Source organism: Leopardus geoffroyi, chromosome D1, assembly GCF_018350155.1.
Source record: "Leopardus geoffroyi isolate Oge1 chromosome D1, O.geoffroyi_Oge1_pat1.0, whole genome shotgun sequence".
NCBI classification, from domain to species: domain Eukaryota; kingdom Metazoa; phylum Chordata; class Mammalia; order Carnivora; family Felidae; genus Leopardus; species Leopardus geoffroyi.
Window position 1 is genome coordinate 62,583,951 of NC_059329.1, and position 25,094 is coordinate 62,609,044.

General features: G+C 37.0%; 2 protein-coding genes across 2 annotated transcripts; both read left to right on the forward strand.

The window, feature by feature from the left end:
- Positions 1–3,791: 3,791 nt before the first annotated feature.
- On the forward strand, positions 3,792–4,775 carry LOC123600453 (olfactory receptor 56B1-like). Its single transcript, XM_045482507.1, has one exon. It carries the CDS (start codon positions 3,792–3,794, stop codon positions 4,773–4,775), a length of 984 nt encoding a protein of 327 aa, XP_045338463.1.
- A 12,644-nt stretch (positions 4,776–17,419) lies between these two features.
- On the forward strand, positions 17,420–18,403 carry LOC123600454 (olfactory receptor 56B1-like). The gene has a single exon (XM_045482508.1). The coding sequence runs from the start codon at positions 17,420–17,422 to the stop codon at positions 18,401–18,403; it is 984 nt and encodes a 327-aa protein (XP_045338464.1).
- Positions 18,404–25,094: the final 6,691 nt, after the last annotated feature.

Sequence of the window (25,094 nt, forward strand, 5' to 3'; positions counted from 1 at the left end):
AATTTTTAAAGAAAAAAGTTAAAAAAAAATAAAAAAATTGTTCTTTGGTCATAAAAGTGATCAATTTTATCTTCAACATACCTTCTAAATCTATTCACTTTTCTCTATCTTCCCTGCCCCTATCCTAGTGCAAGATAAAGTCATCTCTCCTTTGGGATTACTGTTACTCAACTGATTTACTTATATTTACCCTTGCCACACTTAATCTGGTGTCCACATTGCTGCGAGGTCTTAATTCTCCTTAAAAGTTTTCAGTGGTCTCTTATAACCCTGCATAAATTTGCTTACAAGTCTCTGGCCTCTGTCAGCTCAACTCTGTTTCACACCATATCTCATTTCTGTCACTTCTTAGTGCTTCAGCCACATTTATCCTCTTTTATTACTTGAATTTCACATGATCCCCTCACTTCAGCAGCTTAAAGTTCTTGGGCTCCTTTGCCTCCCCCTCCTCCCCATTACCAAATCCACACCATAGTTAAGTCCTTCTCAAACACGTGGCCTTGACACAAACCGGTGTTTCTTCTGGAAATCCCTCTCTGACACCAAGACTAAATTAATTCTCCCCATTATATGCTCTCATATTTCTGGGGGCTTTTGCTTCAAAGCACTTCTCCCAGTCTATACGTAGATTTGTTAGATTCTTTTTAAAATTTTTTTTTAACGTTTATTTATTTTTGGGACAGAGAGAGACAGAGCATGAACGGGGGAGGGGCAGAGAGAGAGGGAGACACAGAATTGGAAGCAGGCTCCAGGCTCTGAGCCATCAGCACAGAGCCTGATGCGGGGCTCGAACTCATGAACCCTGAGATCGTGACCTGAGCTGAAGTCGGACGCCCAACCAACTGAGCCACCCAGGCGCCCCTAGATTCTTTATTTAGTGTTTTACCCCCTTGCCCCAACTAGGCCACTGTTTCCATGAGAACAGGGACCATGGCAGTTTTATTGACGATTTTATGCCTGCCATATTTTGTAAACACAGTAGGAATAGATATATATGGGGTGAATAAATACTTTCTCTTTTAACAGTTTAATTTTTAAGCATAACAACATAACCACAGAATTTAAAATCCCCTGAAATTTTGTGCTTAAGAACAATTTAAACACTAATAAAGTTGCCCACTTTGTATAGGGCTATTTTGATTTCATAAATGAAGACATTTTTCTGCTTATGTAAGTTCTCAGTTTACATCAATAGGAAGTGTGTCTCTGAATCAATCTCCCTTCCAACCTTTTGGGATTTAATATCTTAGGAATTCTGCTTTCTCTATGGGCTGTTCTCTCTTCATGTCTCCAAGGGAAATCTATTATCTTTAGATCACTGAGCTGTTTACTACTCCCCATAAAATCCAGAATCTCATAATTTCTATGCCATGTGTGAGCTGAAAACACATCCTCACCTCATGTGAAAGCTTCATTCTCAAAGAGTTGTGTCTTCTTTCCGGGTAGGAAACCCCTGCCATTGCCAGGACCTCAGACTGTGAGACTCTGCTCCTAACCACAGTTAAGTACTAAAACCTTGGCATGGTCACATTGGCTAAATCCCAGAGCATCCAATGGAGGCTGATCCTTAACCTTTTCTTATGTTGTTTTGCACGATAGATCAACTCTTTCTTCTGTGCTATGAGGAAATGAAGGCTTAGAGAAGCTGTTCAAGGGGATTAAGGCTAGAATTAGAGAATGTAAGGTTTGTGTGACGATCCAGAAGTGATCTCATTTATAAAACAACTGCTGGATTGTCTTCAGGATGAATATATTAACTGTCTTACGTACCAGGATCACACTCCATGTCCTGCTAACCTTTAAGTGCTAAAAGAAATTGAAAACACTTATTTCCTTTCTGTAAACTCAAATCTGCTCCTTCTCTTAACTGTATCACACTAATATCTATCAGGAGAAAACATCAAAGATACAAGGCTGTGTCTTTGATATGAGGATATATAATAATAAATATTTGGCAAAAATACCAGACCCCATACAGTCAAGTGGGTCACACGTCCAAATTCTCAAGATGGAGCTGTGAAGCTGAACTCCTCAGGAGTTCTGATCTAAAAGTCCAGAGTCAAAGTACCTTCGTCTTCAAGCCTCTTTTGTGTTTGTTTGGTTAAAATTTGCTGTGAACACATGTAGATGATTTTAGTGTTCACCAAATTACGTTACTGTTAAAGAAGGAAGATTTTCCCCAAGATTAAGGGGTACATGTTTACCCAAACTTACAGGTGGCAACACATTTCTGAAGAAAAAATACATCTAGTTGCTGACATGATCTTCTCTTGTTGGTGTTAACACAAGAGAATTTTAATTTCTTTCAGATATGTCCTTCTATATTTAAAGGTAATTATATGAAGAATAAATCCACAACTGCCTTTTGTGCTATAAAGGAATTTAAACTATTTGAAAGAAAGGGTGAAGGCATGGATCATTCTAAGCAAGGGAATACCAGTTTTAGGAAGATCAGATGGCTGAGCAAAAGAAGGAAGCATGAGTAGAGGCACAAGTGACCAGGTAAGACTCAGAAGTAGCATTGCTGAGGAGAAAGGCTGCATGATGAAGTAGGGGAAGAAACCACAGGACAAGGGAGCAATTGTTGGCCAAAAGGAAAGGCTTGCTTGTTATTTTAAGGCTTGTCTGGTTGGGCTTCTGAACAGAATAAAAAGTACGTGAAAAACACGAGCTTCTGAAGAAAGATGAGTCTAGTTTTGAACATGAATCTGAATATACAATGGCAGTTTCTTCAACATATGGGCAAGTAATTCTTGTTTGTTAATAATATCAAAATCATCTTACTACCAGTGCCTAACTCTTGTATTTATATGCCTTTATAGATTCTTTAGGACTACACTAGAAAAAGAATCTATGGTTTGTCTCTATTAAGTTACTCCTTAAATCAACAAATTCAGTCATGATCATTTAACTTTCCAAGCTATCCTTTTCTGAATTTTTCAGAAGTCCATACAAATCAGAATATAAAAAAATAGTTAGGGGTGCCTGGGTGTCTCAGTCGGTTAAGCATCCAACTTCAGCTCAGGTCAGGATCTTGCGGGTAGTGAGTCCGGGCCCAGCATTGGACTCTGTGCTGACAGTTCAGAGTCTGGAGCCTTCTTCGGATTCTCTGTCTCACTCTCTCTCTGCCCCTTCCCTGCTCACACTCTGTCTGTCTTTCTCAAAATAATCAATAAACATTAAAAAGTTTTTAAAGTTATTTCTCTTCCAATTTGCACCATACTTACACGTGAAAATCTTTATAGTCTGTGGTATAAAATTTGAGGAGGCTATATAAAACATAAATGGACTTCTATAACAACCTGAATAGTACAGCTAGAAAATTTCATCTCCAAATTTCTGTATTTTAAAAATTTTCCGTGTTGTTAATTAATAAAAACCTGAAGTAATATTGAGACAAATATGAAGAAAACAAACACATTCACTTGATCCCACAAAATTTTTGAAGAAATAAAGAAAATTCAAAAAGAAAAAAAGTAGAATCCTATGTATGTGATGGTCCCAAATTGAGATAACTGGGGATAAGGCAAGTGGAGACGTGAGACGCATGCTGCATTGTCCCTCAATAGTCAACCGTGATAATTGCTCCTTATAAGTTTAATTTCTACTATAAAACCCCCAGAACTTCATGGTACTTTATCGTAAATTACAGTAAGGGATGTACAACAGAGTTCATTTGGTTACAGCACCAACTATGCTACGTGGAGATAGGTTAAAAAAAATGTTTGATGATAATATGGCTCAAAGAAAGCAACGTTGAAACCCATCTTTTTTTTTTCTCTTAGGAAACAATGTCTGCATCTCTGAAAGGCTCTAATAGCTCCAAGTTCCAGGTGTCTGAGTTCATCCTGATGGGACTCCCAGGCATTCACAGCTGGCAACACTGGCTCTCCTTACCATTGGCAATACTCTACCTCTCAGCAATTGGTGCTAATATCCTCATCCTCGTCACCATCTGCCAGGACCCTGCTCTTCAGCAGCCTATGTACTCTTTCCTAGGCATCCTCTCTGTGGTGGACATGGGCCTGGCCACCACCATCATGCCCAAGATCCTGGCCATCTTCTGGTTTGATGCCAAGGTCATCAGCCTTCCTGAGTGTTTTGCTCAGATCTATGCCATCCACTGCTTTGTGGGCATGGAGTCTGGTATCTTCCTCTGCATGGCTTTTGATAGATACATAGCTATTTGTCACCCTCTTCGCTACCCATCAATTGTCACCAAGGCCTTAATCTTAAGAGCTACTGTGCTCGTGGTACTAAGAAACGGTTTGCTTTCCCTTCCAGTGCCAGTGCTAGCAGCCCAGCGTAATTATTGTTCCAGGAACGAGATTGAGCACTGCCTGTGCTCTAATCTTGGGGTCACCAGCCTGGCTTGTGATGACAGGAGGCCAAACAGCATCTGCCAATTGGTTCTGGCATGGCTTGTAATGGGGAGTGACCTAGGTCTTATAATATTGTCATACATTTTGATTCTGCGCTCTGTACTTAAACTGAATTCTGCTGAAGCTGCCTCCAAAGCTCTGAGCACTTGTAGCTCCCATCTGATCCTTATCCTATTCTTCTACACTGTTGTTGTAGTGATTTCAGTAACTCATCTGGCAGAAACTAAGGTCCCTTTGGTTCCAGTTCTACTCAATGTGTTGCACAACACCATCCCCCCTTCCCTCAACCCTATGGTTTATGCACTTAGGACTAAAGAACTTAGGGCAGGCTTCCAAAAGGTGTTTTGTTTGAGCTTAGAAAAGAAAACAAAGCACCAGAGACCTTCTCCATGATGTACATGAACTTCAGTTCCTTCTAAGACGGATAGTAGAATTTCAAATATGAAGGGGGAAGTGAATTGCCTTTGAGATATCTTTTTCACATTGTAAAAGCATCTGGAGACAACAACCACAAAAACATTCCAATTAGCTCCAAAATATTGACAAGAGCTGAATATATTGGAGGAGAAGTATTTTCTACCAAACCAAATGGAATAAAACCTAGAATTTATGATTTATATCTCTCCCCGCAAATAAAAATTAACATAACAAAAACACAACCAAGAAATAAGTGATTGGGACATGAGTTATAGATCATGCTTGTTTATAGATAGCTGTACCTTGGGAACAATGTCTGTCTGACTGAACAAGTGTCATTCCAGTAATGTGTCTACAGAGGGAGGAATAGAAAATACTTCAGATGAACAAAGCCAAATCAGTCTATGATGGCGCTTGGGATGGAATAGGGCAAGATGACCAGACTTCGATAAACAGAAAACCCAAAAGATACAGATAGATTTACTAAGTCTAAAGATAAAAGCCTACTGGCAATTCTGGCTTTCAATGAAAAATGTTTTTTAAATTCTAAGGTCATATTTGATGCTTTTATACACACTGAATATTAATACGCTCCTTGAAATTCCAAAGCTAAAATTTTAAATTATGAATAAACCATTTACTTTAAACAGAAAATGGAAAAGTCATTTTAGCTAGTTGCCATATGATTTAAGTGTAAATTTGAGAAACTCTCATTTTAAAACTTTCCTTTTGTATTAATAAACTGAGAAAGTGAATAATTGTTTTTATGGTTTGTGTTGTAAAGACACCTTATCAAAGCTGGAAATGAAACAATATGACACAATTAGCTTAGTACACACTATCAAGCTTTTTATTTCCCCAGAGTGATCTTGACCTAAGAGTTTTGTTAGAATTCTCTTTTTCTGATCTTAATATATTTTCCCCAATTGTTTGGTATTCTGTTTACCTAAAATAAATGAGTGTGTGTGTGTGTGTGGCAGTTTTTAAACTTTTGTATATAGTTTTCATTCTGATATACTCTTGTGTACTACATATATATTTTAGAACTTAATTAGAATTATATTTAAAATAATGTGCACTTTATATCATTTATATTTACTGACAAATCAATATATTTGTTCCACTTTTGTCATCTTACTGTTTCTTTGCACTTTCTTTGCATTTTCTTACCTACTTTATCATTGGAATTCTTTATTCATTTTTCTATTCTAGTAATCTTGAGGTAGATGTCCTGTATTGCTTTTTCCTGTAATAGTTTTTTTATGCCTTCCAAGTAATAATATTTTGGTGATAATTTACTAGTTATAAAATTCAAGTTTAAAATGTCATTTATTTATTTATTTATTTATCCATCTATTAGTTATTTTTTTAATGTTTATGTACTTATTTTTAAGAGACAGAGAGTGGAGCAGGGGCAGAAAGAGAAGGAGAGAGAGAATCCCAAGCAGGCTCTACCCTGCCCATGAGGGGCTCGATCTCATGAACCATGAGATCATGACCTGAGTCAAAATCGGGAGTAGGATGCTTAACTGAGTTACCCATGCACCCCAGTAATATCTGAATCTTTTAATTTGTGTTTATTTATTTATTTATTTCGAGAGAGGGAGAGAGAGTCAGAGAGAATGAACGGAGGAGGGGCAGAGAGAGAGCGAGAGAGAGAGAGAGAGAGAGTATCCCAAGCAGGCTCCATGCTCATGGCAGAGACTGATGGCGGGACTGGATCTCACAACCATGAGATCTTGACCTGAGCTGAATTCAAGAGTCACTCACTTAACCAATTGAGCCACCCTGTGCCCTCCATCTATTATTTATTTTAAAAAATGTATTGAGTATCTTATATGTTCAATATGGTTTGCTAGACACTGAGGATGTAATTATAAGTACAAAATGCCCTCAATATCAAGTTTCATTGAATCTTGGAAATCTCTACATTTATATTGATTTTTGTAGTATCATGAGGTAAATAAGATGAAAGAATAATTCTTCAAACAAATCAATTCCTTACCTCTAATCATGGCTGTTTTTGTAACTACATTATTTAAAGATGATTTAGAGGATGTGTCACTATTATCACATCCAAGGGACATTTGAGTCTTTCTGAAGGTTTTCCTTGAAGAATGAATAGGAATTACCTACATTGAAGGGGGACCGGCAGGGAGCAACAAAAGGACAGAGGACCTTGTGTCCCAAAACCAAGGGTATCAGTGAGATGTGAGTAGGAAATAGTAAATAGCAACAAGAGGCAACACTGTCATTTTCGTTTCAATCCTTCAGAATCCTGTTAATGCTTCAGGTCTAAGAGTACTTGTTCTTTTCTCTTAGAAGCTTCTCCTGAGATGAGCCTGGATACCCACGTGCTCCTATGCCACCAAGTATAACTTCAAGATTGCAACGACATGAGAAGAGGCCCTTGAAGACCATACTCATCACATGTCCAACTTGTGTTTCCTTGCTATTCCAAATCATGTTATCTTTGGCAAATCTCATCTGTCCTCTCTTGGCATCATACATGATGCAGAATTTCCATGTGACTATTTCCCCTATTTGATGATCTTAAAATAGTCAGATTTTTTTGATGGAGGGTAGAATTAATATTTCCTCTGATGGCACATAGAAGAGAATTTGTTTAGTGGCAAACTCAGTTGCTTTCCATGGCATTTACTTTTGAAAACATGCCAAAATTGCAGTCAGTCTGAAAGAATATACAAATATAGGTATTGAGTATTTGAAATGTTGTAGCATGTTTTACCATACTATCTCCTTCATTTTCTCAGCAATATATTTCATTTTGTTCTTGATAAATTATAACATACAGGTACAATTTCACAGTTGCAGTTTGAGGAATCTTAACAACCCGGAATTCACATACCTGTTGACTATATATGGAAAAAGAATATTCACAGCACTTCACAAGAGCTCTCTACATTAGCCATATGTGCAGGTGGTTGTAGATGATTTATTCTCATTGTTATCTAGAATTTCATTGTGGGGTTTTATTTACCCATTCTAGCAATAATGGACATTTACGCATTTTCCAGTTTTAGATTACTAATATATTACAATTATGCTACAAAGAACATTCTTATGGATGTGTTTTCATAAAACTACGTACGCATTTTTGTCAGGAATGGACCTGATGGTCATACATATATTCATCATTAGCAGATAGGCCAAAAATAATTTAAATCTACACTCCTACCCACAGTTGTTCCATGTTTTCATCAATGCTTGGTATTATTAGTCTTTTTTCATCTCAGTGATTTAGTTTGATATGCATTGCTATGTCATGAGAGACTCAATTTCCATTCATTTTCCTAATGACCAGAGAAGTTGGTGCCTATTTCCATGTTTAGTGGTACCTTTTTGCTCCTCTTTTGTGAAAAGTGTAAGTAATCTGTCCCATCCCACCCCATTTATTATTATTGTAGAAGTTGAAGACCGTGTTAAGCAATGATGAGAAGACAAAGACAGTTAACAGAGGGTAAATTTGAGTGTGATAGATTTCAAAGTGTTTGCAGAGACTCTTATACCCTGAATTAAAAAGAACACAGCTGGGGTGCCTGGGGGGCTCAAGTAGTTAAGCGTCCAACTCCTGATTTTGGCTAAAGTCATGATCTCACAGTTTGTGAGTTTGAGCCTGACCTTGGGCTCTGTGCTGACAGTGCAGACCTTGCTTGAGATCCTTTCTCTCTCCCTCTCTCTGTGTTCCTCCCTGCTTGTGTTCTTTCTCTCAAAATAAATGAATACACTTAAAAAAATATTTAAAAAAAAGAACATAGCTGAGGAGTAAATTTGGCCTTGAAAATGGAATTGCAAAACTCAATAGTCATTTAATGCTCAGCAAGACAGGCATCTTATACTAAGGACTTGTTCTTGGTCTGGAAAACCTGGGATTCTGAAAAATGGGATGTGGATTCTGGATGGATGCCCATTGAGGATTTGGCTCTGCATATCTCTGAATCGTTAAAGAGTTTGGTCTACCCCTTTATTTGTAAGAGCTAGTGCTACCTTAATGCGGGAAGGTGAACAAAGACACCTCAATGAAGATGTGTGTCTCCTGGTACGGTTATTACCTTCTCAAGGTTTCCAAGCTGGTAACTAAGGTTAAATCTCGTTGTGATTATACTATGAGTGAGTTGCAAGGGAAAGATAGTATGTCTTAACAGGAGTCAAGATATTGGAATTTAAGGGTGCTTGATCGAGGAAACCAGAACATAAGACATGAGAGCATAGGAGAAGGGGCATCTGGATAGCTCATTCGGTTAAGGATCTGGCTCTTGATTTGGGCTCAGGTCATGATCTCACAGTTCATTTATTTATTTATTTTTTAATGAAATTCAAGTTAGTTAGCATAAAGTACAGTCTTGGCTTCCGAAGTAGAACCCAGCGATTCATCACTTACATATAACACCCAGTGCTCATCCCAACAAGTGCCCTCCTTAATACCCATCACCCATTTAGGCCATCCCCCACCCACTTCCCCTCTAGTAACCCTCAGTTTGTTCTCTGTATTTAAGAGTTTCTGATGGTTTGCTCCCTCTCTGTTTTTATCTTATTTGTCCTTCCCTTCCCCTGTGTTCATCTGTTTTGTTTCTTAAATTCCACCTGTGAGTAAATTCATATGATATTTGTCTTTCTCTGACTGATTTATTTGGCTAGCATAACATACCCTGGTTCCACCCATGTTGTTCCAAATGGCAATATTTCATTCTTTTTCATCGCTGAGTAGTATACCACCTCATCTTTATCCATTCATCAGTTGATGGACATTTGGTCTATTTCCATAAATTTTCTATTGTTGATAGGGGTGCTATAAACATTGGGGTGCATATGCCCCTTCGAATCAGCATTTTTGTATCCTACTAAATACATAGTAGTGCAATTGCTGGGCTGTAGGGTAGTTCTACTTTTAATTTTTTGAGAAACCTGCATGCTGTTTTCCACAGTGGCTGCACCAGTTTGTATTTCCACCAGCAGTGCAAAAGGGTTCTCCTTTCTCCACATCTTTACCAACATCTGTTGTTTCCTGAGTTGTTCATTTTAGCCATTCTGACAGCTGTGAAGTGGTATCTTTGTGGTTTTGATTTGTATTTCCCTGATGAGGAGTGATGTTGAGCATCTTTTCATGTGTCTGTTGGTCATATGGATGTCTTCCGTAGAAAAGTGTCTATTCATCTCTTCTGCCCATTTCTTCACTGGATTATTTGTTTTATGGGTGCTGAGTTTCATAAGTTCTTTACAGACATTGGATACTAACCCTTTATCCAACACGTCATTTGCAAATATTTTCTTTCATTCCATTCTTTGCTTTTAGTTTCATTGAATGACGTTTTATTCAATCATAATAACCCTATTTTGGAATGATTAATTATATAATATTAGATGAAAATATCAGTATATGTTGCAGTACATTATCATCATTTTCGTTAAAACATATATAATACATGCATATCAGCACATTTACATATATGTAATTCTAAAATCAGGATAAAAATATAACAGATTCCTTCTGAATTGGAGAACTATAAGTGCTTTTTGATCTCCATTCTTTTTTCTCAGGTTTTTAACGTATGATGGTATTACTTTTTTTCCTGTTTTAAACAGATAAAAAATTAAAATCAGTAATTTTTCAAAAATTATTGCTATCATCATGATTATTTCAGGGTTTTATATTGATCTATTTTTTTCCTAACTTAATATGTAGGTGTAATAAGTCTAAACTTTTGTTCCCCGTATTTTTTAGATTGACATAATTGTCGTCTTTTCTTCTCTTAAAATCTACTCTTGAAACCAATATTACACTATGTGTTAACTAACTAGAGTTTAAATAAATTCTTGAAACAAAAATAAAACTAAACTAAGGACCATGTTTACATCTTTCTTAGCATAGCTTAGAGAGTAGAAAGTTTTAAATAAATAGCCATCAAATGGAAAGATGAAATAATACACGAATAAAAGAAGAAATTAGAAAAAGAATTTGTGTGTGAATGAGAAAAAAACTTCTCTGCTTAAGTGCTTTTGATCTATTTTTCCACTGGACAGGGGAGAAAAAGGAAACATAAATGTGTGCTGAACATCGAGTCCTAGTTTTAATTAAAAATAACTTGTGTTTGGGGTGCCTGGGTGGTTCAGTTGGTTAAGCTTTGACTTCAGCTCAGGTCATTATTTCACAGTTCATGAGTTAGAGCCCTGCGTTGGGCTCTGGGCTGACAGATCAGAGCCTGGAGCCTGCTTCAGATTCTGTGTCTCCCTCTCTCTGACCCTCCCCCACTTGTGCTCTGTCTCCCTCTCTGGCAAGAATACACATTAAAAAATAAATTAAAAAAATAACTTGGGTTCAATTTCATTCTCTACTTTCCTGTACATATATGCTAACACACAAACACACCCATATGAAATTATTCACTTATTTATGTATAAATATTTGGGCACTAAGAATGGACAGTTATAGCTCTTTTTCTTCCTCCCGCAGAGGTTTAGCTTGATCCCCACACCAACACTTGTGTCTCCAATATTCTGACATGGTCCCTTGGGACACATGACACACATTTTCCTTTAAAGTGTTGGTTCAATAGTACAGATATCAAGGAAGTTGAAGATTGGCTGCTACACATGCACAGTCATTCTAGGATTGTGATTTTTTTAACAAGATCCTAAATACCTGGACTAGACTGCATTCAGCCCACTGTTTTGCTATCCAGGAACTAAGGTATTAAGACATACAAAAGAGGGGCTAGTGACAGAATTTTCTTTCTCTCTCTCTCTCTCTCTCTCTATTTCTTTCCTTTTTTTTTTCAATAGGCAGTAAGATAAGGCAGAGAGGGGTTTGGGTATATATCAATTGCTTATTATTTTTCCAGAAATAAATCTTCAATTTCATTCACATAATTTGAATGCAGAAATATTGTGTGGATTTGAGTGTTTTTATTAAATATGTGTTTTTCCAAATATGGCATTAAAATTCAGTACAACTATTGATTATGGTCATCTATGTTACATCTCTATCTAAATAGGAATCTTTATGTCAGTGGTCGTGGAAGTTGGACATGAATCACTCTCATGACAAGGAGAAATGGAAGAACAGTTAGAACATAGTTCTCCACCATTAGATCAATGACCCGCTCACTCTGGCTTCTTACCTGTCCTGCCGCTGTTCCTCAAAATCAGAGTGCAATTTTCCTTTATTATTTTCTAGAGAGACTGAGCTATGGCTTTACTTCATTGTTTTTGGGTAGCAAAAAGCACATGGGTGTGCCTTTGCCACACCCTCATAGACAAAGAAAAACATGGATGTAAGAATTAAAGATGGTCTCGTGGAAAAACAAATTTTCTTACCTAGGGTTGAAGAATGAGACAGCAGGTGATATCAAAACTACATTTTGTAAGTTTGGTGAGAGTCATGTGTTAATATTACCATTCCAGTAACCCTGTCTACAGGCCAGCATAATATAAGTCAAATGTCCTTGTGGAAGAAGTTGAATTCTGATGTATCAAAAATTTTTTAAATTTGTTTAGAGAAAAGAAAACTGCTTAAATTTGTAGTTAATACTTAGTTCTTTAACTTAGATCTTGGAGAGTTTTGCAAATATATTGAAGTTGGGACCCAAATTATTGTGTAAGCATAAAGCCAGTTTTAGTGACTAAAGCTATGCAGATAAAAAGGAAATTGAGGAGTGTAAAGAGAATGTTTAGCATTTTTTATAAAATACATCCTTCCAAAGAGTGCATCTGTAATCCCAGAAAAATATTGTTAGTTTTCAACTTAGTGTTACTTATGAGTTTTTAAAATATTTATTTATTTTGAGAGACAGCGAGACAGAGAGAGAGAGAGAGAGAGGCAGGGAGAGAAAATCCCAACCAGCCTTCATGCTGTGAGCAATCAGCCATCAGTGCAGACCCTCTCTTCCAGCCTGACCTCAGGACTGAGAGTTTAGGACTTGAGCTGATATCAAAGGTTGGACGCTCAACCTACTGAGCCACCCAGATAGACCTAGTGGTACTTATGTTTTTCTTGTTTTCTCTACCTGCCTCTTATACACAGATACATAGTTAAAATGCAATAGATGTAAGGAAATATACTTGGATAAAAAAACATAGTAACTTTTTCTCCAACCCAAGCAGTTCTTTCTGGGTAGAAATCAAGACACTGAACTAATATCGTTCACTCTTGTTATGAGACTCTAACTTCAAAAGCTGTAATATTGCATTGTGCACCTGCTATTTACAATACAAGTATAGTAACCAATGACTGAACATCACAGTTCAATCATTCAAGAGAGACTGTCCAATGTATTAAAATGGGATAGAGGGAGAAAAGAATAGTGATCCTTATAGACTAGTTTACACTCAATTTTAATAAGTTATTCAAAGATAATTTTATAAATCTTTTTTTGATTACAAGTGTAATTGTGTGTGTATAATTTGTTTTAAATTTATATTTTTCTTGGGGCATCTGGGTGACTCAAGTGGTTAAGTGTCTGAATTTGGCTCAGGTCATGATCTCATGGTACCTGGTTTTGAGCCTGGTGTTGGGCTCTGTGCTGACAGCTCGGAACCTGGAGCCTGCTTCAGATTCTGTGTCTCCCTCTCACTCTGCCACTCCCCTACTCACACTCTGTCTCACTCTCTCTCAAAAATAAATAAACATTAAAAAATTAAATTTATATTTTTCTTAATGACATATGTGTAACAAAACTTGGAGTATATAATGTTAACTATAAATATAAATTATAAATTTACTAAGTCTAAAGATAAAAGCTTCTTGGCAGTTCTGTTCTTCAGAGAAACGTTTTTTTAAATTGCAAAAGTCGTTATTGGTTTTTATACAAACGAAAATTAATACATTCCTTGAAATTCCAAAGCTAAAATTTTAAATGATGAACAAAACATTTCTCTTAAACAGAAAATTGAAAGTCACTTTAACAAGCTGACATATGATTTAAGTGTAAGTTTGAGAAGCCCTCATTTTAAAACTTTCCCTTTGTATTAATAAACTGAGAAAGTGAATTTAATTGTTTTTATGGTGTGGGTTGTAAAGAAACCTTATCAAACCTGGAAATGAAATAATCTGATACAATTAACTTTAATTACACACTGTCAAGATTTCTATTTTCCCAAAGTGATATTGACCAACATGTTTTGCTTTGAATTCTCTTTTACTGACATTAATATATTCTCCGCAATTCTTTGGTATCTTGTTTACCTAAAAAGAATACAGATTTTAAACTTTTGTGTATAGCTTTCATTCTGATATACTTTTTTGTAATGCATATATAAGTTTTAAAGTTAATTAGAGTTATAATTAAATTAATGGGTAATTCAAATAATTTATATTTACTGACAAACCAATATGTCTCTTCCACTTTTGTCATCTTTTTTTTTCTTTGCACATTCTTTGTATTTCCTTTATTTCCATAGTTTATCATGGGAATGCTTTATTTATTTGTCTTTCCTAATAGTCTTCAGTAAGTTGTTCTTTATTGCTTTTCCTATAGTAGTTACTTTTATGCCTTCCAAGTAATAATATTTAGATTATAGCTACTAATTATAAAATGCAAGTGTAAATGTTATTTGTTTATTTATTTGTGCATTCATTTGTCCATCTATTATTCATTTTTTAAATGTGTATTAGTTTCTAAGAGAGAGAGAGAAAGAGAGAGAGTGCACAAGTGGGGGATGAGTAGAGAGAGAGAATCCTGAGCAAGCTCTGCACTGTCAACACAGATCCCAACACAGGGCTCGATCTCATGAACCATGAGATCATGACCTGAGTCGAAATCAAGAGTAGGATGCTTAACCAACTGAGCCACCCAGGCATCCCAGTAATATCTTAATCATTTTTTAATGTTTATTTATTTATTTTGAGGATGGAGAGAGAGAGAGAAAGAGGGAGAGAGAGAGAGAGAGAGAGAGAGAATGATGGGGTAGGGACAGAGAAAAGGGACACAGAGAATCTCAAGCAGGCTCCAGGTAGGAAACCTTTCCCAGTGAAAAACTCCTGCCATTGCCAGGACATCAGACTATGAGTCTCTGCCCCTGACCATAGTTAAGTACTAAAACCTTGGCATGTTCACACTGGCTAAATCCCAAAGCATCCCATGGAAAATCTTTTTAAAAAACAACAACTTATTTTTAAATTTATTTATTAATTTTGAGAGAGACAGAGACATCATGATGGGGGGCGGGGCAGAGAGAAAGGAAGTGAGAGAATCTGAAGCAGGATATGTGCTGCCAGCACAGAACCCAATGGGGGGGCGGGGTTTGAACCCATGAAACCATGAGATCATGACCTGAGCTGAAACCGAGTCAGATGCTGAACCAATTAAGCCACCCTGGTACCCTTTTTTTAAAAAAATGTTTTTAAGTTTATTCCAATGGCTCATCCTTAATCTTTTCTTATGTTGTTTTGGCAATATTTTGTACAAGGGATTTACTCTTTTCTCTGTCCTAGGAGGAAATAAAGGCTTGGAGAAGCTTTTCAAAGGGATTGGGGCTAGAATTAGAGAAGATAGGGTTTGTGTGGTGATTTAGAAGTGACCTCATTTTTAAAACAGCTGCTAGATTGTCTTCAGGATGAATATATTAACTGTCTTACATAGCAGGATCACACTCCATGTCTTGCCAACCTTTAAGTGCTAAAAAAAAATGGAAAACACTTATTTCTTTTCTGTGAACTCAAATCTGCTCCTTCTCTTAACTGTATCACACTAATATCAACCAAGAGAAAACATCAAAGATACAAGGCTGTGTCTTTGATATGATGATATATAATAATAAGTGAGTATTTGACAAATATACCAGACCCCATACAGTCAAGTGGGTCACATACGTCCAAGTTCTCGAGATGGAGCTGTGAAGTTGAACTCCTCAGGAGTTCGGACCTAAAAGTCCAGAGTCAAACTAGTTTCACCTCCAAGCCTCTTTCTGTCTGTTTGGTTAAAATCTCTTGCGAATACATACAGATAATTTTCGTGTTCACCAAATTACATTACCGTTAAAGAAGGATGATTTCCCCATAATTAGGCGGTACATGTTTATCTAAACAGGAGGCAAGACATTTCTGAGAAAAAAAATACATCTAGTTGTTAACATGAATCTTCTTTGGTTGGTGATAATATGAGAGAATTTTAATATTTCTTCAGATTTGTTTTTCTATATTTAAAAGTAATTATATCCAAAATAAATCCATAACTGCCTTATGTGCTATAAGGAATTTAAACTATTTGAAAGAAAGGGTGAGGGCATGGATTATTCTAAGCAAGAGAATACCAGTTTTAGAAATTTCAGATGGCTGAGCAAAGGAAAGAAGCATGAGGCACGAGTGAGCAGGTAAGACTCAGAAGCAGCAACACTCAGGAGACGGGCTGCATGATGAAGTAAGAGGAAGAAACCACAGGAGAAGGGAGCAATTGTTGGCCAAAAGAAAAGGCTGGTTTGTTATTTTCAGGCTTGGCTGGTTGGGATCCTGAATAGAATAAAAAGTACATGAAAAACACCAGCAGGAAGAAAGATGAGTCTAGTTTCGACCATGATGAATCTGAATATACAATGACAGTTTCTTCAATATATGGGCAAGTAATTCTTGTTTGTTAATAAAATCAAAATTATACTACCTGTGTCTAATTCCTGTATTTATATGCCTTTGTAGATTCTCTAGGACTAAACTAGAAACAAATTTCTAAGATTTGTCTCTATTAAATCACTCTTTAAATCAACAAATTCAGTCATGATCACTTAATTTTTCAAGCTAGTCTTTTGTGATCTTCTTAGAAGTCGATATAAAGTCAAATATTAAAAAAAGTTATTCCTCTTCTAATTTGCATCATACTTATGTTTGAAAATCCTTGAAGTCTGTGATATAAAATTTGTGGAGGCTACATAAAACCTTAATGGACATCTATAACAACTAGGAATGTTGAAACTACAAAATTTTATCTTCGATCATTCTGCATTTAAAAAGTCTCCTTGTTGTCAGTTAATAAAAATCTGAAGTAGTATTGAGACAATAGGAAGACAACACATATCCACTTGATTCCACAAAATTTCTGAAGAGATGAAGAAAGTTCAAAAGAAAAAAAACTAGAATCTTATTTATGTGATGGTCCCATTTTCTTTTCTTTTTCTTTTCTCTTTCCTTTTCTTTTCCTTGCCTTTCCTTCCTTTTCTTTTCTTTTTTTTTTTCTTTTCTTCTCTTTTCTTTTAATTTTATTTAAATCCAGATTAGTTAACATAGTGTAACTATGGTTTCATGAGTAGAATTTAGTAATTCATTACTTACATATAACCTCCAGTGCTCATCCCAACAAGTGCCCTCCTTAATGCTGTGATGGTCCCGAATTGAAATAAATAAGGATAAGGCAAATAGAGATTTGAGATGCATGCTGAATTGTCCCTCAATAGTCAACCGTGATAATTGCTCCTTATAAGTTTAATTTCTACTATAAAACCCCCAGAACTTCATGGCACTTTACCTTAAATTACAGTAAGGGATGTACAACAGAGTTCATTTGGTTACAGCACCAACCAAGCTACGTGGAGATAGATTAAAAATAATGTTTGATGATAATATGGCTCAAAGAAAGCAACGTTGAAACCCATCTTTTTTTTTCTCTTAGGAAACAATGTCTGCATCTCTGAAAGGCTCTAATAGCTCCAAGTTCCAGGTGTCTGAGTTCATCCTGATGGGACTCCCAGGCATTCACAGCTGGCAACACTGGCTCTCCTTACCATTGGCAATACTCTACCTCTCAGCAATTGGTGCTAATGTCCTCATCCTCGTCACCATCTGCCAGGACCCTGCTCTTCAGCAGCCTATGTACTCTTTCCTAGGCATCCTCTCTGTGGTGGACATGGGCCTGGCCACCACCATCATGCCCAAGATCCTGGCCATCTTCTGGTTTGATGCCAAGGTCATCAGCCTTCCTGAGTGTTTTGCTCAGATCTATGCCATTCACTGCTTTGTGAGCATGGAGTCCGGTATCTTCCTCTGCATGGCTTTTGATAGATACATAGCTATTTGTCACCCTCTTCGCTACCCATCAATTGTCACCAAGGCCTTAATCTTAAGAGCTACTGTGCTCATGGTACTAAGAAACTGTTTGTTTTCCCTTCCAGTGCCAGTGCTAGCAGCCCAGCGTAATTATTGTTCCAGGAACGAGATTGAGCACTGCCTGTGCTCTAACCTTGGGGTCACCAGCCTGGCTTGTGACGACTGGAGGCCAAACAGCATCTGCCAATTGGTTGTGGCATGGCTTGTAATGGGGAGTGACCTAGTTCTTATAATATTGTCATACACTTTGATTCTGCGCTCTGTACTTAAACTGAATTCTGCTGAAGCTGCCTCCAAAGCTCTGAGCACTTGTAGCTCCCATCTGATCCTTATCCTATTCTTCTACACTGTTGTTGTAGTGATTTCAGTAACTCATCTGGCAGAAACTAAGGTCCCTTTGGTTCCAGTTCTACTCAATGTGCTGCACAACATCATCCCCCCTTCCCTCAACCCTATGGTTTATGCACTTAGGACTAAAGAACTTAGGGCAGGCTTCCAAAAGGTGTTTTGTTTGAGCTTAGAAAAGAAAACAAAGCACCAGAGACCTTCTCCATGATGTACATGAACTTCAGCTAATTTCAAATATGATGGGAAAAGTGAATGCCTTTAAGATATCTTTTTCACATTGTAAAACCATCTGAAAACAACAACAACAACAACAAAAATATTCACAGTAGCTCCAAAATATTGATAAGAGCTGGATAAATTTGAGAATAGGAAAGACTTTCTACCAAAACAATCAAATGGAATAAAAACTAGAATATTTATATCTCTCTCCTAAATTAAAATGTAATATAATAACAAAAGCACACTCACACACAACCAAAGAAATAAATGATCTATAACTTGAGTTATAGATCATGTTTGTTTATTGATAACCATTCCTTAGGAGCAACGTCTGTCTGTGTGAACAGGTGTCATTCCAAGAATGTGCCTGCAGAGGGAGGAATAGAAAATACTTCAGATGAGCAAAGCCCAATCAGTCTATGATGCGGCTTGGGATAGAACAGGGCCATATGACCAAACCTGGATAAACATAACTCAAAGGATACAGATGAGTAGGCAGATATGAGGAGGAGAGAGAGAGAGACAGACAGAGACAGACAGAGACAGAGACAGAGAGAGAGAATGAGAGACAGAGAGAGAGTGAGAGAAAGAGAAATATAGATGCACACAAGAATCTATCTTTTGTTCCATTTGCCTTTCCATATCTATCCACCCTTTCTGCAGTGTTCTATACCCTAAAGGTCTTAAGCTCATATACTGTGTAACCTGGGCTCCTTTTTTCCCAGCACCAGTTTAGGTTGTACCAATGGGAATCACTGGCAGGAGATTTGAGTGCAAGAAGAGAGTTTCAGTTATTTATTCTTCTCCTAGCCCACTTTGACATTGGGGTTCTGGCTGGATGTGCCAATGAAGCATTTGCCACGTAGCCCATCTGCAATAGCTATAACTTGTATGGTTTTACCCAAGAATATTTTTAAAATCTTCTCTCCCTTATGTTGGACAAGAACACAATCAAGTCATTATGTTGGTCTCCACTATTTTTTTCAACATCCATTTTTGTTTCCTTCACCCCAACTACAAGCCAGTTAATGGCAACTTCATTTAATTCTCCTGAGACTCTCATTTGTGTGTACCTTTTGTCTCTTGCTGAGACTCTGAATGACTCATGAGCTTTACTTAAACCACCACCACATCTACTGCAACTACTCCTCTGCCATGACTAATAGGATGTAGGCAGCATAAGGAGGTGAGAAGCAGATCTACAGATAGAAATAAAGAAGTCTGTAAGGCAACAGGCAGGTGCAGGATATTTATCCCAGTGAAAAACCTTTCCCTGGAAATATTCTTCTCTTTTCCATGATGCTAAAACCAATGAAGAGCAAAAATAAGGCTTACCTTAATATGTCATGAATCTCATTATGATCTGGGCTTGTTTCCACTGATCCTGTTATTAGAGTATCATTAAGTACCTGGCATATTTTATGGATTATCTCATAAAAATTGAGGATTAGTTTGGGGCACAGGCCTACCACCTGTTAATATTTCTATTCCATACCATATACTGTCACTCATCTTACAGTTAAATATTAAAAGTAAATTCTGGCTTCCCACATAAACTTGAATTTATTTATTTTCATTTAAATGCTGATGGAAAAAAATACCCAATTTCCAGAGGACTCATAAAACTACTTTCTTTATGGTTAAGATGACAGAGCAGCATGGAGACCCTCAGGTTGTTTTGTCCCTGAAAATTACCTAGATTCACACAAAACAATTTTGTACACCTAGGAAATTGATCTGAGGATAGCACAAAAATCTGCATAACTTGAGCCACAGAGCTTGGAAGTGCATGGTGTGGAGAGGCAAACTGAGGGAGAGAAAAGCCACAGAGGTAGGGAGGTGTTTTGGGGAAGAGAGGACAGAGAATGGGGAAGAGTGTGGTGCATCAGGAGAGTGTAGAAAAAACACTCCCTGAAATTAGTTGGAGAGAAAGAAAGAGAACAAGTGAAAACACTTGCAGGTGATTGAACAAGAGATCTGTTCCCCAAAGCCACTGATGGGGAGAAAGGAGGGGATTTCACTTCTCCCAGGAGTGCAGAGTCTGAAGTTTTAGAATTCAGTGTCTGGCAGTGCTCTGGTGAGGAAGTAGGGTGAATCCTCAGGTTCCAGTTTGTGTGGTGTGAGGGGTCCACTTGCCATGAAGGGAGGAGTGGTTTTCCTGCTTGGAGTGAATTTGGTTGAGGCCATATGGCCTCCCCACAGGCAAAAGTCCCAGGGCACCCCTGAAAGCAGCCAGGTTTGCTGGAATTGGGACGAAGAAGCCAGAGTGTGGTGAAACCAGGCACCGACTGTGTGTTGTGCTATGCCATAATCTCTGACCCTTTACCACTGGGCAACAGCACAAGACATTGCTCAGCAAGACCCTCCCCTGGAGAACCAGCATGGGTCTAAGCTGCAGGGGTCTCTGAAGTATGGAGTTTTGAAACACAACACCATCTGAGATAAAACTCTGGAGGTGCCACCTGGTAGGCAGATGGCTTGGACAGGAATAGGATAGAGTTGGGGAGTGGATGGAGTCCTGACACAAAGAAGGGCTGCTTTATGGTGGGTTGATGAGAGCAGGAAGTTCCCATGCCAGAGACTAGGGAGTTGGGAGAAGCCACTTCCACCTTTCCCATGTACACATGCACGCACATGCACATGCATGGGCATGTGCACCACACTGATCTATCCCAGGAAGCTAAGCAGAACCATCTAGTGGAGAACTGAGCTGTTTATCCAAGCCCCATCCAACTGTGCCCTCCAAGACATCCAGAAAACATGCACAAGTCCCTCCACCTGCTTGATATATGAACTATAGAGAGCTTCATAGTTTCAATTCTAGGGGAAACTGAATTTAACTTTATTTAGGTTTCATTCTGTTTGCTGGTTCATTTGTTTTCTTGGGTTTTTTTTTTTTTGCTTCTGTTTTGGTTTAAATTGTTTTTTCCCTTTCTTTTCTTTTTCTTGGATACAGAAATAGAAAATTTTATTTTTATTTTCTTTTTTAAATTTTAATTTTTTATTATTTTTTACTTTATTTTTATTTTTTGAATTTTTTATTCCATTTCATTTTCTTTATTTCATTTTATTCTATTTTTTTAAACATTTATTTATTATTGAGAGAGAGACACAGAGCGTGAGCAGGGGAGGAGTAGAGAGAGAGGGGTAGAAATAGAATCTGAAGTAGGCTCCAGGCTCCGAGCTGTCAGCACAGAGCCTGACATGGGGCTCAAACTCACAAACTGCAAGATTGTGACCTGAGCCGAAGTTGGTCGCTTAATCAACTGAGCCACCCAGGAGCCCCATTTTATTCTATTTTATTATACAATTTTTTAATTAAAATTTTTTTCTTTTTTTCCTTTCTTCCTTCTCTTTCCCCTTTTTCTCTATTCTATCAAGCTTCTTTCAACAAGAAAACCAAAACGCTACTAGGATGTAGCTTCCTTTATTTGATGTTATGGTTTGTTTTTACTTTTTTAATGTTTATTTTATTTTTGAGATAGAGAGACAGAGCATGAGCAGGGCAAGGGCAGAGAGAGAGGGAGACACAGAACCTGAAGCAGGCTCCAGGCTCTGAGCTGTCAGAACAGCCCTTGTGGGGCCTGAACCCACAAACCATGAGATCATGACCTGAGCTAAAGTCGGATACCCAACCAACTGAGCCACCCAGGTGCCCTATTTTTAATTTTTTAATTGTATTTTTTTATTTTGTTAATTTTTTCTTCCTACAAAATGAAGGAATTCACTCCAAAAGAAAGAACAGGAACAAATGACAGCCAGCAGCTTAATCAACACAGATGTAAGCAAAATGTATGAATTAGAATTTAGAACCATGATAATAAGAATATTAGCTACAGTTGAAAAAAGCATTAAATCTCTTTCTACAGAGTTAAAAGAATTAAAAATGCTATACCGAGATGCAATCTCAAATGTATGCCATGATGGCAAGGAAGGATGAAGCAGAGCAGTGAATGAGAAATATAGAAGACAAAATTATGAAGAATAATGAAGCAGAAAAAAAAAGAGGGAAAGAAAAACAAAAGAGCATGATACAAGACTTAGAGAACTCAGTTACCTATAAAAAGGCATAGTATCTGAATCATAGGAGTCCCAGAAGATGAAGAGAGAAAAAAAAGGGGGAAGGTTTATATGAGCAAATTATAGTGGAAAAAATGTCCTAATCTGGGGAAGGACACAGACATCAAAATCCAAGAAGTTCAGAGAACTCCCATTAGATTCAACAAAAACCGACCATCAACAAGGGATATTATAGTCAAATTCACAAAATACACAGACAAGGAAAGAATCATGAAAACAGCAAGAGAAAAAAAAGTCCTTACCCTATAAGGGAAGACAGATCAGGTTAGCAGCAGATGTGTCCACAGAAACTTAAGCTGTAGGAGTGGCAGGATATATTCAACGTGCTGAATCAGAAAAATCTGCAACCAAGAATTCTTTATCCAGCAAGGCCGTCATTCAAAATAGAAGGAAAGATCAGAGTTTCCCAGACAAACAGAAACTAAAAGAGCTCATGACCACTAAACCAGTCCTGCTACAAATTTTAAGGGGGACTCTGTGACGGGAGAACAGACAAAACAATATAAAAAAAGACCAAAAGCAACAAAGACTAGAAAGGACCAGAGAACACCACCAGAAAGTCCAATTCTTTCCATTTTTTTTTACAGGATTATTTGTTTTTTGGGGGTTGAGTTTGAAAAGTCCTTTATAGACTTTGGATACTAACCCTTATCAGTTACATCATTTGCAAATATCTTCTCTCATTCTGTGGTTGCCTTTTAGTTTTGTTGGATGACCTTTTATTAAATCAAAATAACTCAATTTTGGAATGACTAATTATATAATATTAGATAAAAATACCAGCCTATGTTATAGTATATTATCATCATTTTTTTGTTAAAACATACATAATACATGCATATCAATACATTTACATATATGTAGTTTTAAAATCAGGATAAAAATATACCAGATTCATCTAGGTTGTCGAACTATAAGTGCTTTTTGATCTCCTTTAAAACACCTTCGATTTTGCCAAATTATTCAATGTATGCTGTTATTACTTTTATCTATTTTTTTTTTTCAACGTTTATTTATTTTTGGGACAGAGAGAGACAGAGCATGAACGGGGGAGGGGCAGAGAGAGAGGGAGACACAGAATCGGAAACAGGCTCCAGGCTCCGAGCCATCAGCCCAGAGCCCGACGCGGGGCTCGAACTCACGGACCGCGAGATCGTGACCTGGCTGAAGTCGGACGCTTAACCGACTGCGCCACCCAGGCGCCCCACTTTTATCTATTTTAAATAGATAAAAAATTAAAACTAGTTATGTTTTTAAAAATTATCACTACCGTCATGATTATTTCAGGGTTTTATATTGATCTAATTTTCCTAACTTAATATGTGGGTGTAATAAGCCTAATCTTTTGGTGACTTTCTTTTTTATATTGCCATAACAGTCATCATTTGTCTCCCTTAAAAGTAAGCTTTTAAACCAGGGGCCATCACTTATATGTAAGTGATGAATCAGTAAATTCTATTCCTGAAGCCAATATTACACTATATGTTAACTAACTAGAGTTTAAATAAAATCTTGAAACAAACAAAAAATAAACCAGGGATCATGTTTACATATTTCCTACCATAGCTTAGAAAATAGAAAGTTTTCAATAAACAGTCATCAAAAGGAAAGATGAAATAATACATGAATAAAAGAAGAAATTATAAAATGAATTAGTGTGTGAATGAAAAACTTCTCTGCTTAAGTGCTTTTGATCTATTTTTCCATAGGACAATGAGGGGGGAAAAGAAAATATAAATGTGTGATAAATATCAAGTCCTAGTTTTATGTAAAAATAACGTGCTCATTTTCAGTCTCTACCTTCCTGTACATACATGCTAACACACAAACACACACATATGAGATTATTCACTTATTTATGTATCAATATTTGGGCACTAATAATGGAAAGTTATAGCTCTTTTTCTTCCTCCCACAGAGGATGGCTTGATCCCCACACCAACACTTGTGTCTCCAATACTCTGACATGGTCCCTTGGGACACATAACACACATTTTCCTTTAAAGTGTTGGTTCAATAGTACAGATATCAAGGAAGTTGAAGATAGGCTGCTGCACATGCACAGTCATTCTAGGATTGCGATTTATTTTAACAAGATCTTAAATGCCTGGACTAGACTGCATTCAGCCCATTGTTTCGCTATCCAGGAACTAAGGTATTTAAGACATACAAAAGAGGGGCTAGTAACAAGATTTCTTTCTTTCTTTCTTTCTTTCTTTCTTTCTTTCTTTCTTTCATTCCTCTTTCTTTCTTTCTTTCTTTCCTTCCTTTTGTCTTTCTTTCTTTTTTTCTTCCTGTCCGTATTTGTTTCTGTCTTTCTGATTGTCAGTAAGATAAAGTGGAGAAGGGTTTGTGTATATATCAACTGCTTATTATTTTTCCAGAAATAAATCTTTGATTTCATTCACACAATTTGAATGCAGAAATATTGTGTGGGATTGGATGTTTTTATTAAATATGTATTTTTCAAACTATGGCATTAAGATTCAGCATAATGCTATTGTGATTATGATTTTCTGTGTTATATCTCTATATAAATAGGAATCTTTATTTCAGTGGTGGTGGAAGTTGGGCATGAATCACTCTCATGACAATGAGAA